This window comes from Ambystoma mexicanum, chromosome 12 (genome assembly GCF_040938575.1).
Source record: "Ambystoma mexicanum isolate Mex_15411 chromosome 12, UKY_AmexF1_1, whole genome shotgun sequence".
NCBI classification, from domain to species: domain Eukaryota; kingdom Metazoa; phylum Chordata; class Amphibia; order Caudata; family Ambystomatidae; genus Ambystoma; species Ambystoma mexicanum.
In genome coordinates, this window is record NC_090936.1 from 570,963,769 (window position 1) to 570,981,869 (window position 18,101).

Consider the following 18,101-nt stretch of genomic DNA (forward strand, 5'->3'; position numbering starts at 1 on the left):
TTCACCAAATGTTTTCAAATCAATACATAAATAACTAGTGTTTACATCATTCACACTAGCGTTTTTATGAACTCATTGAAGTCTCTAAAACAGATTCCAAATAGCACCATTAGATTCAATCATTTGCCAACGCGTTTCGGATTATCACAGAATCCATCCTCAGGGCTAAGGTAACTATTTGTTCCCATTCTTCATAATGTTTCACAATTCAGATCTCTAGAAAGTAACAGAAAGATATAATCACTAATAATTCACATACTAGACCTTAATTCAATCACTAGCAATAAAGGCTAGAACACTAACCTTGTAATCCATCAACAATAGGTGTTGTCAATTCGTAGGACCAAACTTTACGGGACCTCAGTACACGACTGGGACCAGTAACAGATAAGTGTGGAACTCTGAGTATTCCAGTATCCTACGGGGAGGGAGAAAGTATGTATATATTAGATAGGGAGAACCTAACTTCATGCATAGTGAGTACCTCACTACAAACTCAAAGCGACTCCTAGCACAACATATAGACACCTTAAAATGAGGTACAGGATTTAATTAAATCAAACCTACAAAGGGGCATCTAACCAACTAGGTCTCATCCCCCGAGTGAACAGTCAAGACTGTACAACACAGAGGGGCATATACATTTTTACATTGAGCGGCCAGGTACCACCTAACCTGGGTATGAAGACGTGCAGCTGTGTAGCGTAATGATATTTAGCTCGATTTCAAACCGGTATCCACCGGCGTTCCAAAAACGTAACGGGCGTTTCGAGACGCTCGAATCTGTGTGTGAGTATAGACACATCCAACAATGACAACACTATGGACGAAAACGTCCGTGTGTGCACTCACCTCGTAGCGAGTGCGGTGTATACCGAGAAGACCAGCCGTCCAGCGCATTCGCAGGGGGCTGTCTGTGACTGTTGTTTGTAGGTTTCCACGGCGACGCACGCATGCGCAGCAGTGTGACTGGCCACCATCTTAGAGTGGGCATATCCCCAGCCGTATATAACAGAGTGTGTGCACCATCCGAATTCTAAATATTCAGGGCGATGCGATTGATCAAAAAGGCATCAGATAACGTTGATACCGGGTTAGTGCCACTTCTTAAAGTAAAACTATTGGGGCTGGAAGGAACCCTTAACCAGCACTTAGCGTATGTAATCGGACGGCACTTAAGAGTGGGCAACAAGGAAGGACGCAGAAATAAATCTGCTGGGGTCCTCGTGGCCACAAAGTTAAGCAAGCCGGGCAAAAGCCTGGAGTCTATGTTAGGCAAAAGTGCCTATCAGGTTAATAAGGTGGGCATGGGGAAATGCAGAACAGGATCTGCCAAAGACCCCATGTCCGCCGGGTTCTAGGGAAAACCCCTGGTAACAAGGTTAATCTAGTCAAACGGCACTTAAGGGTGGGCAACAAGGAAGGGTGCAGAGTAAAGTCTGTTCGTGTCCTTGTGGCCACCAAATAGAGCTGTGCTTAGGCCGGGAGTATATGTTGGGCAAAATGCCAGATAAGATGGACATGTGGGCATAGGGAGATGCTAAGCAATCTGAATGCCAAGGCTTGTAAAGGTCAAGTCCAAGTGAGTCATAACGACCCGAGAAAAGAAAGTAGAGGAGATCCCTATTAAGGGGTAGAGTCCAGATACACTGCCGGTTCGGGAGCACCAAAAATGGCGCTACCCCGCCGTTCACACTGGAGAAGTTGGAGATCTGCATATCACTTACTCAGAGTCGATCAAATCCCCACAATTATCTCAATGTTCTGACATTTTCATAGACAATTAGATAAGGTATCACATAGGCAGAAGACAATTCTGTCCGTAGTCTACCCCACTTGTGTCCCACAATAATCTCAATGTTCTGACATTTTCATAGACAACCAGATAAGGTATTACATAGGCAAAAGACATATTAGCATGTCAAATATTTACGTGCCAGTGCCTCCCACCCCCCATTGTTTTGTCAGTCTAACTACACTATCACCATAGACACAGTGGAAATTGCAATTGAACACACAGAAAAAATGTACACCACCACAATGTATTTAAAGGCAAGTTTACAGGTTATGCACTATGATGCATTTAAAACTGGATAAACATTTACCGGTGATATTCATGTGAAGCACACATAAATAGGTGGATCTGAGAAAACAGTTTTATAATCTCAGCATGATTTAACAAGGGTAATGGACAAAGCTGTGCTGATAGCGGCAATAATTACGCAATTTGTACGTATCCTGGTGACTTAAGATAAAAATGTTGAAATTAACTAGAAATAGTAAGGAATCGAAAATATATATATATGAAGTTGATAAGCATTTTAATTATTTAATTTCATTTAGCTTTATTTTGACTAATGGCATAAAAGTACCCCGTTTTGATTATCTAGGGGTGCACTTCGAGGAGTCTGTAGGCTGCAGAGCACAGTTGGTAAAATCTGTTATTACACTGGAGAAGTATAGTGGTGGCATTTTGTCTTTCTTTTGCAAACATGGTAGTGGGGCAATCTCCCCGGCACTGGTCCTGTACCAAAAGCAAGCCCTGGCGGCCTCAATGTATGGTGCTGAATTGTGGGGTTGTTCAAATACTGGTAGGTTGAGTATTTGCCAAAATCATTTTTTTTAAAACTGTTGATATTGCCTGCGGGTGCCCCCTCCTCTTTGCTTTTTTAGAACTGGGCTCTGTTCCATTAGCATCCCAAATAAATCTTAAACCCGTTCTATACTGGCTTAGAGTCTGGAATACCAAGGGGCTTGAAAAGCACAGTGAAGTGTTATCCCACATCGCGAGCTTAAATGGAGGCACGAGCTTAAAATGGTTTAAACATATGAATTCAGTCCTTTCCTATTTAGACAGGACTGACCTTTGGAATAACTTGCAGGGTTTTTTGCCACAGGATCCAAAGCGCATGAAATCATGTATGATCTTGAGAGCCTGTGATTAATTCATCAACGAAGCAACAAATCTAAAATTGGGCCAGGAATACCTAGAATAGAGAATGGAGCAGGGATTTAAAACGTATTCAGATGTAATCTCCCCGCCCTTCGAGTGATCTTTGTATTTGCGCTTTAGAACCGCCATACTGCCAGTAGTGTCCTTTACCTCATCAGGGAGTAATGAATAAACTGCAAACTGTCCATTATGTGGATCCTTTAAAGAAACCTTACCACATTTTATGCTAGTTTGTGGGAAAACTTCCCGCTTGAGGAGGTTGTATCTGAGTCCATTACCAAAGACCTCTGGTATTCGTCATGTAGCACCTGCTTTGTTGTTTTTAAGCCAGTGCTTGTTTTAAAATGTTATTTTGGAAAACGCTCTTTATATATCTCTAGAGCATGGTTTCAGAGCAACAAAGCCTTGAAACAAGGATATATTAAAACTGGGGCCAGTGGGTAATTGGGAGATGATGTGCTTTTAAAAATGTTTAGATCCTGTTATTGTATTGTGTATGGTTCGCTGCAGAATCTTTCTTGACCTTGTATTTGTATGTTTATATGAACCCTTTTTTCCTTTTTCTCTTTTAACCAATGATGTATGTTTTTGATCTGTTTTATCAACATACATTTTGTATATGTTGTCAAGCTTGAAGGTAAATACTGAATAAAAGCAAGATGGAACAATACAAGTCTCGGGAGGATAGCTCAGGGGCAACGTGCTCGTCTTCGAAGCAAAATGATGCGGAGCAACACAGGTTCGATCCCTGTGTCTGCGCTTAGAAACCTCTGGGTATTAAGCGCGTTATAAATAACCCATTACAAAAAATAACATGACCCATTACAATCACACTGTGACAGCACTATGACATTCTAAAAATCCACCATATGACATTACTGGGAGGAGCTGCAAGTAAAGGTTGGCACACCACTATTGGGAGAAGATAGCCCACACGCTGACATCATCATGGATAGATTCAGGTCTCTGACATCATTACATGGTTCTGAAAATCCAGAATGTGAATATTTCCATGGAGAGCTGTAAGCGCAGACTGTGACATCACTGCTGGTGTCTGTATCAGTATGGTTATCTGAAGGCTGATAGTTCACTTTCTAAAATCACTATGGATGTACACAGTGCAGAAAATCCAGAATATGAAATTACAGTGTTGCTGATAGTACAGCCTGAGGCAGCCCTAGCTGCACACATGTTATTATGGGAGCTAAGCGATAAGACTATAACATCGCTTTTGGGAGCACAACGTCTAAACTATGAAATCACTTTCAGGAGTCCAGAATCCAGACTATAACAACAATTTGCAGTCCTGGTAGCCCAGACAGATGTTGCCATTAGGAGTTTTGTAATCCGAAATGTTTCATCCCTATGAAGAGCCAAAGGTCCAGACTCTGGCAGCGCTGTTGGCATCCGACCGACATTTCTAGCTTTAGGTAAAACTACAAGTTGTGCACAATATTTAAAATGAAAACAACAGAAGTAAAGGATTTTTTCAAAACCGTAAAATAGAAAATCTCAGAATTAGGGATCAACCGCGGTATAAAAAAAATTGATCGCCTACGTAATCCATGGTGAAACTATACACCGTCATCGCTGACTGGAGTAAGTAGAAGAAATATCGTTTTTCGTGGGTCTTTGCTTGCAGAAGGACGACAATTATTCTGCATGCAAACTTTGAAACAATGTGTTGCGACGGATGACACATTTTGTAGAGTTTCCAGCGTTGCAACCCTCCACATCAGTCATAGACTAAGAACAAAACTCTTCGTTGTGGGGCTGCAAATGGTACAACATCTATTTTAACAATATTTCCCCACTTAGTTAGAACTAAGTTCTTCACTTCAGCTCAGTGGGCCACCTTTGTTTCCTCAGGGACTGATAGTTATTATGTTATAAAAAGCTCCCAACGCCATTTTGCGTCACTATGAAATATTAAAGCCCTATGGCATTAGAAACAGCGGATACTTCCTCCCCATTTCTTCATCCCAGAATGCCCTGCTGCTTTCCTAGATATTTGGCATTTTTGTTATCAACAGCAGCATATGCTCATATTTCTAACTACAGCTACCTCTTCTCCTTGCTTGACTGATTCAACTCATGTATCCCTTCAAGATATCATGTGTGCTGACGGCTCCATTTCTTTTTCTCCCCTCTCCCTTCTGATCACCGGCCCCACAAAAACATCTTTTCCTCGCCTCTCCCTCCTGATCACCGGCCCTCCAAAACCTCTTTTCCTCACCTCTCCCTCCTGATCACCGATCCTACAAAAACCTCTTTTCGTCGCCTCTCCCTTCTGATCACCGATCCTACAAAAACCTCTTTTCCTCGCCTCTCCCTCCTGATCACCGATCCTACAAACACATCTTTTCCTCGCCTCTCCCTCCTGATCACCGGCCCTACAAAAAAATCATTTCCTCTCCTCTCCCTCCTGATCACCGGCCCTACAAAAACATCTTTTCCTCGCCTCTCCCTCCTGATCACCAGCCCTACAAACACATCTTTTCCTCGCCTCTCCCTCCTGATCAGCGATCATACAAAAACCTCTTTTCCTCGCCTCTCCCTCCTGATCACCAGCCCTACAAACACATCTTTTCCTCGCCTCTCCCTCCTGATCAGCGATCATACAAAAACCTCTTTTCCTCGCCTCTCCCTCCTGATCACCGGCCCTACAAAAAAATCTTTTCCTCGCCTCTCCCTCCTGATCAGCGATCATACAAAAACCTCTTTTCCTCGCCTCTCCCTCCTGATCACCAGCCCTACAAACACATCTTTTCCTCGCCTCTCCCTCCTGATCAGCGATCATACAAAAACCTCTTTTCCTCGCCTCTCCCTCCTGATCACCAGCCCTACAAACACATCTTTTCCTCGCCTCTCCCTCCTGATCAGCGATCATACAAAAACCTCTTTTCCTCGCCTCTCCCTCCTGATCACCAGCCCTACAAACACATCTTTTCCTCGCCTCTCCATCCTGATCAGCGATCATACAAAAACCTCTTTTCCTCGCCTCTCCCTCCTGATCACCGGCCCTACAAAAAAATCTTTTCCTCGCCTCTCCCTCCTGATCACCGGTCCTACAAAAACATCTTTTCCTCACCTCTCCCTCCTGATCACCGGTCCTACAAAAACATCTTTTCTTCACCTCTCCCTCCCGATCACCGGCCCTACAAAAAAATCTTTTCCTCGCCTCTCCCTCCTGATCACCGGTCCTACAAAAACCTCTTTTCCTCGCCTCTCCCTCCTGATCACCGGCCCTACAAAAACCTCTTTTCCTCGCCTCTCCCTCGTGATCACCGGTCCTACAAACACATCTTTTCCTCACCTCTCCCTCCTGATCACCGGCCCAAAACAATCATATGCTTCTAGAGCACTCCAAATAAAGAATTCTATCATTTTACTGTAATATATTTTTCTCATGAATTGTTTCAGACATGGCAAGTTTCTCTGGATAAAGTCCCAGGATAACTCACTGCTTGCTATGCTCTACAACAAGGGATTTACAAGTACAATTGTCTCACAGGTTTGTGTAACTTTTCAAACTCTCGACTAAAATGTCCAAATCAGATCATTGGAAGATGAGAGGAAGAACTCATCAGCATCTCCATCGCATCCTCTAGTGCCTCAGGACTAACTCCCCATAAATGGCCTGGGGTTGAGAAAGTACCACGACAACATTTTTATTCACTTTGGAGAGATTGCTATGCCCTGATGATATTGACATGTTCTTTACATGTCGAGTACTTGACAGATACTGGATAGAGATACTAACTCACAGGTCTAGTATCTTCCAGGTTTTCTTAGACTTCAACACCAGACTACTAGTGACCAGAGATAATGTTACAACAAAGACATTCTCATATGTGACACAAGCTATCCTTTCAGTCCTTACGAATAGAGCACAATTCTTAGTAACCCTTGGCCAGATCAAAACTCCCCTGAAATCTCTGAGTGGAAAGTGAAAAGTACGTCCATAGCTTGATCTGCGCGAAATCGATATATTCTGCATACTGATAGCCTCGTCGAATGGCCAGTTCCAGACTAAACTAGTACAGAATCTTAAATACACCCACATTTTGACCACTCTTTCTTTATTCAGACCTTTCAATTTATAATATAATAAAAATTTGAGAAAGTGATACTCTGGATGGGCTCCACCGGGGACGCATATGGCTGCAAAGCTCCCAGAGGAAATCACCAGTAGTTCAAATGTGACTTGGTTGGCACAAGAAAATACCTTCCCCTTTTTTTCTAATCTGTGTTAATGATTCTTTAATAATATGAGAAAGGTAGGCATGCATAAATGAGCAACGTTTGAGATGGGGCGACAGATTCAAGATTCAAGTCAATGTCAAGCTAACCAGTCTGGTATTTTTATCCATACAAAGGCCCTCATTACAACACTGGCGCTAAACCATGGCGCTATTAGCACCATGGTTGCTGCCGGTATTGTAACGGGTCCGCCATGGTGAAATGGGGAAGTACCACCCCATTCCAAGCTTGGCGGGGCGATACTTCCCCATTTCACCAATGCCCTTCCCCATTCCCATTTTTGCCCCATAGGGCATAATGGGAATGGGGAAGGCGGTAATTACGGTACCGCAAATTGCGGTACCGTAATTAGCACCAAGGTCCTTTTGCAGGTCCATTCCTTAACGGCTGGTAAAACCACCAGCCGTTAAGGTGGGAACCCGCAAAGGGACCTCGTAATCAGGTGCTAAGGGATTACCGGTACCGGTACCCTTACCGGTACCGGTAATCCCTTAGCGCCAGGGTCGTAATGAGGCCCAAAGACTGAAGTATGTGTGGATTTGCATGAGGGGCAGGCTGGCATGACAGTGCTTGGAGTTCCCCACATTGGACAAACATATGGGGACAGATAAAGACCCTGGTCGACGCGGCAGAGAATTGATTTTTTTAGCAATGTAAATGGTTGCTCGCTTCTAAGGTACCTTTCAATTTTGAGTCTTCCTTGCTCATTTGATGAAAAGACGAGTGCACCCATTGCACGGTACAATTGTGCTCTACACGAATCAAGTTGAGCACCGAGGAAGCTGGCTGCACCCTTATAACACACATTTCATTGCATTTGTACACATTTCAAATGATGCAGTGTTGCATAAGTGGATATATTTTGATTTATAGAGAATTTGCATTGAGGTCATTTTATAAGAAATGTAAAAAGCTTGCACGGCACTGCCAACGTTCGCACTTAAGATACTTGCATGCACTTTTGCAGGTGCACACAGCGGAATGGGCAAGGAAAGAGTAAAAGCAACGTGCACTAGCACGTCTCATGGAAAAGTAAACACTGTCTGCAAATACGCTTTGCAGGTCGATTTCACTCGTTGATTCCAATGGAATCCGCATGGACTTGACTAGGTGCAAAACTGAGGCGGTTTCAAAGGAATTCATTTGTTGTGCACCTGCATGAAAATCTCAAGCACATACATCGAAACGCACGGACGAGACAGGGGAGGACAGCACGGCAGAGATCTTACCTCCGCTCTGTGCCCCTCATCCATCTGAACACTACTGCGAAAAGCTGGAAGTAGAGGCATAAAAGCACTCCGCCTCACTTTTACACTTCTATCTCCCTCTGCGCCCCGTTTAAAATGTGGTTCAAGATGTGCCGCTGATTGGCAGCGTTGCGTTGCTTAAATGCATTTGTGTGATGGGAGAAACCACGGGCATGCACATTTATTTATTTTTGCGTTTATTTACAGCGTACATAACCCACAGCTATCTAGGCGCTCGTTCCATTGTGGAAGGGCAGGTTATTTATAAAGCGCTCGTTTTTTTTTTTTTTTTTCAAGTGCGGGTCCAGGATTTGAACCTGTGTTTGCCCAGCGTGGTCTTGCTTCCAAGACACGCGCGTTGCCACAGAGCTATCCTCCCGTCCCTGTATTGAAAAATGCATTGAAAAACATTGGTAGATGGCTATGAAGTAAAATATCTTAAGCACTTTTCATAAGCAACCTCTTTTATGGTATTGTTAATGTTACAAGATGACACTATATCACTGAGGACACCCTATTCCAGTCCTGGTCTTCGCATTTGCCTTAGTTTTACTTAAGTCCGTTGCTTTCCATTGATGGACGCAAAACTACTACTCCCAGAATGCAATTCATGAGGAAATGAAAGCCCTGGGCTAGGGTACGGTATTTGGCAAATGCCATATAGTCATCTGGATAAAAAATGTTGATGAATGCCGTTAAGCGGTGGTTGTGGTTGATTGGTGCATTTTATGGGATAAACCAATGCGAGGGAAGGCCCTCTGTGTGGCCGGAGCAAATAAGAGACTATAAGTGCACTATGAGGCATGGGCCACTTCATAAAACCCAACCAGTGCGCAAGAAACTACTAAACCATGAATTGTAAATGGCATGAATATGGCCTGTTGCTGCTCCGGGCTCTTGTCATTGACTCCTTGGGCATGATTTAAAAATCGTTTTCCCATTGCGGTTTCTGCTTCAAGAACGCTTTTGAAAATCAGGCTTATTGTCTCCTAAACTGTGTGCTATTCCCCTATGAATGTCAATGTACACGGACTATACCTTATCGCAGAAAAAAAGCACAAGGGTTCCTGCAACAATGATTTAACTGAGTGAATATGTATACAGCCTAAAACGATCATATAATTCTGCAAACAACTACATTTTCTGGCTTTGGGGAACCTTATAAGTTGCACAATACAAACACGTGGTTGGTTATGCATTTTAAATATCTGAAATGGATCTTTTCAATGTAATCTGAAGTGACGTCTGCATAGCCAGACTCAGCAAACCCTGGCTCCACAATTCCATCCACCAATGAATACCTTGGTTTAAATCAGGAGCCCTGGGTATTATTGGATACATTGTGACTATCCAGTTTCATTGCATGGGAACCAGTTTGTGGTACTACAGGGATATGTTTAAGAAAGTGGGCAGAGATAGATAGTTATAGTATCATATCATTCTGTTGGATATACGGCATTCTGATACATGCAGCCCATGGGCGACTAGACAGACCCAACGGGTACTGACAGGGTCATGAAATGTTGATGTCTTACCTACTGGCACAATCTATTATCAGCCAGAAACCACACCCTAGACTTTCATCACAAAGTATCTCATAGTTCCAAGCCTGGTGGTTCTTCCTTGGGGGAGAAATGTGTCAAGGTGTGCTCAACCTAAAAATGGGGTGAAGATGTGAGGGGAGCACGGGCAAAAATCAATTACAGGAATTAACTAAAGGGAATACCTTACGGAGGAATAAGACGATCATTGTTTGTTGACTTAAAATCACTGTTTAGGGGGACAAATACAGGTACATAAACCTTTTAAAGTAATGGCCTACCTACAATCTATGGGGATGTGCTTTTGATTCGTACACTAAGACATTGTATTTATTTATTTATTTATTTTGCTATTTATATAGCGCTCACAGCCCGAAGGCATCTAGGCGCATTTATTGACAAATAACCCGCAGAGCGAGTTGGATAGGTTACATAGGTTGGTTAATTGTACTTGGCGAGGTGGTAAGCTTGACTGCAATGCAGTGCAGTGTTATGCAAAGGATAGTATGATTAGACATGGGTATGGACAGAATGATGGGGTTGAGCACGTGGGAAGGTGGAAATAGGTGGAGCTGTTCTGTGAGCAATTGGAGAATGTATCGTTTTAATGCCATTCCTCAATTTAGATAAATGGATTATTATGAAGTTGTCGGTGGTTTACTGCTTTGTGTGTACTTTCTCCAAAATATGGGAATGCGTATAATACTACAGAATTCACTGTGTGTCCTTTTAAAATGTATTTATTTCGATTACTTCATTAGGAATGGTGCCGTGCGGAGCTCCTCGGCTGAGTGCCACTTCGAAGCGCCAGGTTTGAAAGTGGTATTTGCGTAAAATATTGTTGAAGAACAGTAGAAATACAATCACGTGGGAGGTGTGTCCCAAGTGCCTGAGGCTGGCTTGAGCGGTTACTTTTTTTGACAGTCTCCTGGAGTGCTGGGGGGGGGGGCGTCCTGCCCTCGTGCCCGAGTTCTGAGCATTCCAGGGTGTATAAATCACGAGTATTTCCTGAATCATGTCATGGCAGTGGTCAACGCTTTGCATGTTTGCGCAGATGCGTGTTTGTGAATAAATAGAAGTGAGCTCATGTGTCTGCATTGCAGTGGATTATTGTGGGGGGAGGGACGTTGTATACTGTAACAGGGTCCTGGCCAGAATGGCTTGGGGACAAAGACAAATGTACAAAAGTGATTATTATTCATAATGGGAACTTGATGCATTTTCCTTCCCCTGTTTTTGGTGCTAGAGTAGGAGTGGTTGTTTTTTTTTTATTTTATTTATTTGTATTTATAAAGTGCTTTCACCAAACCACTGGACAATTGAGTTAAAAAAAACAGAACACAATGATGAACAGCAGAAGGCAATAAACATGCAGGTAAAAATCAATAATGGCAAGTCAGTAATAAATAGGTTTCCAAAGGGGGGGCACAAGACGTGCGAGTAGGTGTAGATGCACCGACGCGACAAGCAGGTCCGGATTGAGGACCCTAAAAGCTTGCCCCTTTAAAAGGGGAAAACCACCAACAAACTGTGACATCGAACACAATATACTAGCAACAATCAGAAGCCTGCTTAACACGGCATTACTGAAAATTAGAACTTATACACAAGAAACAACAGATAAACAGTTAAGGTGAACCTCACTGAATAGGAAATGTCACAAACTAGAACACATTACACACAGCCATATCAAGAGTCCTGATGAAGGGCTAAGCTTGAAACACGTGTAGGCTTGTGTGAATTGTCTGAATAGGATGCATACAGACTTATCCATTGAACACATTTAAAGAATTCTGTAAAACAAACATTAAATGAATGCTCAGTTAATCTAAACTGACGAATTGTGATTTATTACATTTTGACCTAATGTACCAATCTCATTAAAACTTTAAGGAAGGCGCAAATATTACCCAAGGAACATTTAGTTTGGGTATAGAATGTACTGACAGAGGCAGAACATTCAATAATTTAGGAGCAAGAAGGGAACATGGATGGGGCTGGAGAGAAGGAGGATGGGGAATAGCAAGAAGAGAGAGAGAAGAGGAACCAAGCGTAACATTGGGAGCCGAGACAGAAACAAGGCAGGGGAGACAGTCCATGAAGATGCTTAAATACAATACATAAAAGCGGCGACTGGAGATGGGCAGGAAAGTAGAGGGAGTGAAGAACAGCAAGCGACGCAGAGGGAAAAGAACATATTTAGGAAGGTAGAGAAATAGGAATTGACACGACAAAACTACTAAGCAGAAGCGAGTGGCAGTGAGGGGGAGAAAAGGTCACATTTGATTAGTATTATAAAGCTGAAAGCAATTCCTGGAAGGCTAATGTGAAGAGCCTGTTGTCGACTCATTTTCCTGAATGGAACCATTGTTGAGCTGGAACAGAGCTTTTTAGGTGGAGGGTGCCATTCTTGGGTGCTACGGTCTGCTTGTTTCTGCTCACAGGACAGGTGGACACAGCTATAGTTGTGTTAGTAACATGGTATGTGAGGATTGTGGTGCCCTTTGCAGGCCTGCACAAATTCCACTGGGTCTACACCGGTGCAGGATATGTGACAGCCTCTATGGTGCACCAGATTGAGGACTTTGAACTAGCCCTTTGGCTACGAGGGGATTCTGTGTAGGGATTTCAATGCTAAATGACTATGGTTGTGACCACCAGTGCCAGCAGGATGCTTGTGTTGTGCTTCAGCATGCCCTGGAGTCTTTTCACCTTTGTGTTTGTGACACATATATGAGTTGTTATATTAGACCAGCCATGTAAGTTTCCATAACCTAGTGGTTATCACATTAAGCTCACACGTTATCACAGGCCAGACATTCCTGTGGCTGCCGCAACCAGGATTAACTCGGGACGGCACGGCAGTAGCTTTCTGTGGCCGGAGGTTAAGCCATCGTATTGCCTGCCACCTTGCTCATGTGCCGGTTGAGGGACATGTCAGAGTAACTTCCTAACATGGGAGACAGGTGTCAGCATGTCTACCAGGGTGGCTGACCAACAAACAGATGTTTCTGCTCCATTAGACTATGCCGAACAAATGATTTCTGTCTTTTGGCAGTAGGAGCCCACACTATAGATCTGCATGCTTCTTTCCAGGGCTTCAAACAGTGTGGTGGTCTCCCGTTGTTTCCACAACTCTAATTACTTCCAAGTAATGTACTTCAAAGTAATTTACTCCAAAGTAATTACTTCAAAAATACTTCGTAAAATAAATGTAGTTGTGGGTTAAGGGGTGAATAGGGGGCGAGGAGGGGGTTGGGGTAGGGGTAGTAGTGAGGGGTGAGACAGGGGTAGTAGTGAGGGGTGGGACATGGGGGAACCCCCAAATTAAAATTAAAAAATTGAAGTGAAAGTTCGAAGTAATTACTTTGACGTGGAAATGACATGCAACCAGCGTGGTGGCCCCGCCGGTCCTAGGCGAAAGTCCATTTCATTTGAAAGTATAGTTGTGTAACATTAGCGTACATGTGATATTTAAGGAGAAAAGTCTCTTGAGTGCCTGTGGGCCTGATGTGACTATTACATGACACGGCGAATGCAGAGATCCAAAGATGGCGACATTTTACGTACTTTGGAAGTTCATCAAACTAAAGTGGCGGGAGGACGAGTTTCCGAGGATTCTGCGAGGTGTTCCACGTGGTTGCACCTCTTGCAAAGAAGGACCTACATGCGATAGGTTGCCTTCATCCGAGTCGCATCGCTGTTGTTTTGCGCAGTCTATCATAGTGTGCAAAAGGGGCTGTGTTTTGAGCTGTGCTATGGGATATATGTGTCTGCCCTTCCATTGGTGTAGAGATGAAATTGGTATCTTATTTTAATTGTGAACCATTAGACGGTTTTTAGGACCAGGGGAATTCCGCAGTTGCTTATCAGCCTCGGTTCAGTCTGCAATGGCTTTAGATTTCTTGCAGTGAGACATATACATTTGCGCTTAGCACAAAACAGTATTATTCTCAGAGTGTTTTCCAACAGGGTTTTGCCATTATAAAACACTTTTGTGAATCGGGCCCTAAGTCTGCTGTTAAGACCAATGATGTTGCAGTTTTCAAATCCGGTTGGTGGCAAGTGGAGTTTTTTTTTTTTTAAGTTGGGAATTTAGATCCACACAACAACAAACAAACGTGAATTTGCTGAAGAATGGCGCTGAGTCAAGTCTCCCACTGTGGGCGACAGCACAAACCCTTCCACTCTCCTTTTTGAGACAGGCGACTGCTAAAAAATTCTTTGACGTTCTGTAGATGGTGTGCGTTGCTGGCTCGCGCGACCGTGACATCACGCCGGTGCACTCTGCCCCCGAACTGCCAAGCACATTGTTGCACAGATGCATGAGACACAGCTGCATGAAAACTCAAATATAATGTTTTAAATCATTAACTATTTTTTTAAAAGATGAAATACTAATCATGAAAGCAAATCATGCATTATATTCAGGTTGTGGTGTCACTGTTGCAATTCCACTCAGATACCTTTTCATCAATAATCAATAAAGCCATCCGCGAGCATTGTGGGCTCCTAAAATCATTACACTCGTGTTTGATGGCCATTGTGAGCAGCTAGTGTTCTAAAAGTCACAAGGTTCACAATAAAAGCCAAGTGTTGTCAAAAAAAAAGTTGTCAAGGCTGCCTTCACTGGCATAAATAACAATACATAACATAAAATATCATATTTTAGACACAAAATGTGACTTCTGTGGAAAATAAATCAGCCTGCGTAAATTACTGTACATTTTATCCACCCCTGGAGCCATGCAAAGACCTTCTAGAATTGAACAATAACTACATTTTGTTTTTTAATAATATCAGAAATTAGAGAAAAATATATAACTACGGTCCTGATTCATGGAATTTTTTGCGCGGTGCAAAGTGACTTGTCACTGGTGCAACCCCTGATTCATGGAACCGTGCAGTGTCTTTTTGCCGTGCAAACTCACTTTGCACGGCAAACAGACACTTTGCATGGTTCCATGAATCAGGGTTGTTGGCAGTGCAAAGTCACTTTGCACCAGTGAAAAGTCACTTTCCACCGTGCAAAAAATTCCACGAATCAGCCCCTAAGTTTTAGAAAAGACAAAACATATTTTTTTTTTAAATCAGGCAGCAGACACATTGGCCAGGATTAAGAAAATATTTACGTTTAAAAAAGTATCGTAACATTTTTTTTAAAAAGTTTGAAACTTCTGTGTATTGCGATTGACATAAAGTAAATAAGCAAATAGATTAAGGTTTATATATATATATATATATATATATATATATATGTATTTTTACATATTTATCTATGTATCTATTGTGACTAGATACATATTTAAAATAGAACTGTGTGCCATAATATTTATGCTCTAATTTATTTAAATGAAAGAAAATATAACGAGGGTAGCATGATGAGCTATATAATTATATAATAACACAAAGCAGATACATACAAAAATGAGTAAATGAAGCCCGCTTCATGTGTCCGGGTGGACTCCAAGCCCTCCTCCATGTTTACTATGAGCGTCATGTGTTGGCCCCACATCTATAGAACGCCCTGGACCCTGATCCCAGTTAAATACCCAACTTCCATTTGCTTCCAGAAGAAAGTGACAACAGACTCGTTTAAGGAAGCCTTCTCATCCTCCCGGCCTCAGTATTCCTGGCGCCACCCCCATCTCTTAGAGTGACTGGGCCCCAAAGCCCATTTGCCCTCCGCCAACACCTTCCTGCTGTCACAGTCCAGTCCGAAGACATGAATGGCACTCAGGGGCCCCCATGAAATCTCCAGACCCGAGTGCTAAGAGGTGGATCTCCACACACATGTAACACATCTACTTCATATACAGAGCATGTAGACAATGTTCAGGCAACACCATGCAAGGGTGTTGCATGTGGTTGCCCGTTTGGCATGCCCTTTGCTACGCTACAAGACACCACCTAGGTGCACCCCTCACAAGGGCCCTCCCTACGTCAACACTCAAACAGAAATAAAGGAGTCAATTGATAAATCTGTAAAGGAAATCAACAATATTGTTTCACTTGATGTACATTCTTACTAGCGAGATCCCACCAAGTTCTGGGGAAAAATCTGCCTTCACAAAATCCCCAAATCTACACCATTATTCGGAGAGTAAAAGGGGATAAGGGATCAGGCATCCTTTTATGGGGGGCGTGGAGGGAAAATCAGTACTCCACATAGAAAATACCTGAAATAAAGTCATATTGTTTTTGTATATGTTCCTTCCTCAAATTGGTAATTTCCTCATTGTGGAACATTAACATTCGTTGTAGGTCCGAATTCAAAGGCTTCAGCAAAAATGCTGCAGTCGGAATTCCCTTTAAAGCCGCATCTACAGTGTGGGATATGGGTTGGGGTATAGATCGTGGAAGAGTAAGTATTGGGGTTGAGCGCAAGGCATGCCCCTGTAAAAAAAAAAAAAACGATTTAAAAAAGGGAATGGTGGCAACCCTTTTTGCTGGCAGTATTCCAGCACCGGCTTCTTCCCATAGAACCTTAATGCTTTGTGTTGTGGCAGGTCAGGCAAAGGAAAGGTGAATGCCCTTTATTCTGTGCCAAGCCTCTAGGTCTTTTTTTATTTATTTACGTATTCAATTAATTTCTTTACAAAAATAAGATAGTAATGTATATAACAAAAACAAAACTGAACATACTTTTTCATAACAGAATTATAACGGCAAATAATACGTAAATAAATAAATAAATAAACTATGCTTTCCTCAGACATATACAAGTTAAAACGAGGGCGATGAAGTCTACAAAAGTCGTACAAACTGAAAGGTAAACAGGAAACGTACAACCAGAGATTCAGAGTAAAGTGAAAGTGAGAAAAATAAAAAATATAAACAAAAACTATATATGTATAATATATATATTCTACCAATTGAACACTCAATTGAAACATAGTGCAAAGCTAGCAAGTAAGCCAGTGATTCGCGTGGCCGCTTAAAATGACTCCAGTAAACGCTGAAGACGTGAGGAGTTCCTTCTTCGAGGAGCATGTGACGTTTCATGAGAGGCCGCGTGCTTCGTCCCAAAAGCGGGACATCACTGCTTCCAGGTATGCAGTATTATTGGAATTGCCATTAGCAAGGGCCTAGGAGGGTTCATGTTGGTTGAGTTTACTTTAGGCGTTCAGTTGCAGACCATCCCTGGAGCGGGCCCTTTCAAATCCCTTATGCCTAAATGCAGGCGCCCTCTCACACGTGAGGGCCCTTTGAGGTCTTTCCCCGGATATCCCTGGCAGGCTCTGGGAGTCTCACAACTTTGAGGCAACATAGTGACAATATGGCGAAAAATCACAGGGGCTTCTCAAGGACAAAGCCATTACAATCTGTCAACGTGGTCCTACAGTCTTCACATCGTGGGCCAGTTTGCTCATGCATGATATTCAGCACATGAAAGAATGAAATGAACAAATCATCATATTAACTTCATTCTAACTGTTCTGGCTTTGCTAACCTTCATGTCACGCTAGGGTGATGTTGGGTTTAGGCCTGAGCGCCATGATAAGAGGGTGTGGTAAGGCATCAGACAGGAAGTTGGAGTGGAGTGAAGGACCAGGAACTGGGGACGTTTTGAGTTTGGATTCTGCTCAGAATGGTAGAGATCTTCCCTTTTGGAAGATTCCAGAACACAAAAGGCGGGAAGGAGAACTTTGAACTCTTCCGGGCAGACGGATCACGAGGCAGTAAACTGGGGTGGCGCATTTCTCCTACCTGCTCTGGGCACACCTTCAAGGGCCAAGGCCACGATGACGGGCAGAAGAAGCCAGGAAATCCCCAGCAGAGACATGGCCCATGGAAGGACCATAGAGCAGTGCAGACGGAGCAGCGAGTGAGGCTCTATTTCCTTTGCACACTTTTTCTGTGTTTCCTCCTCCGAGCCTTGCTCTACTTTTCACTGTTGGCGGTCTTCTGTTTCCTATGCTGGGTAATTTCTAGCTCTCCCCTCCCCTTTCTGACCCTCCCTCGTGATTCATTCTCTCTCTCTCTCTCTCTCTCTCTCTCTCCTTCCTTTATTGCCCTTATCCTCCTGCTTTCCACTGCCCTTGCCCTCGTCCTTCACTTCACAGTCCTAACTCCTGCTCCCGTTCGCTTCCTTAT

At 43.1% G+C, this 18,101-nt stretch overlaps 1 protein-coding gene across 2 annotated transcripts in view; it reads right to left on the minus strand.

Moving 5' to 3' along the window:
* The window catches only part of CD6 (CD6 molecule), a 333,337-nt gene extending 315,457 nt beyond the window's left edge, over positions 1-17,880 (minus strand). For both annotated transcript variants that reach the window (XM_069628887.1, XM_069628886.1), the window contains exon 1: positions 17,715-17,880. In XM_069628887.1, the coding sequence (XP_069484988.1) occupies positions 17,715-17,808 (94 nt within the window). In that variant the 5' untranslated portion in view covers positions 17,809-17,880. The remainder of the gene's footprint in view (positions 1-17,714) is intronic.
* Between the last annotated feature and the right edge of the window lie 221 nt (positions 17,881-18,101).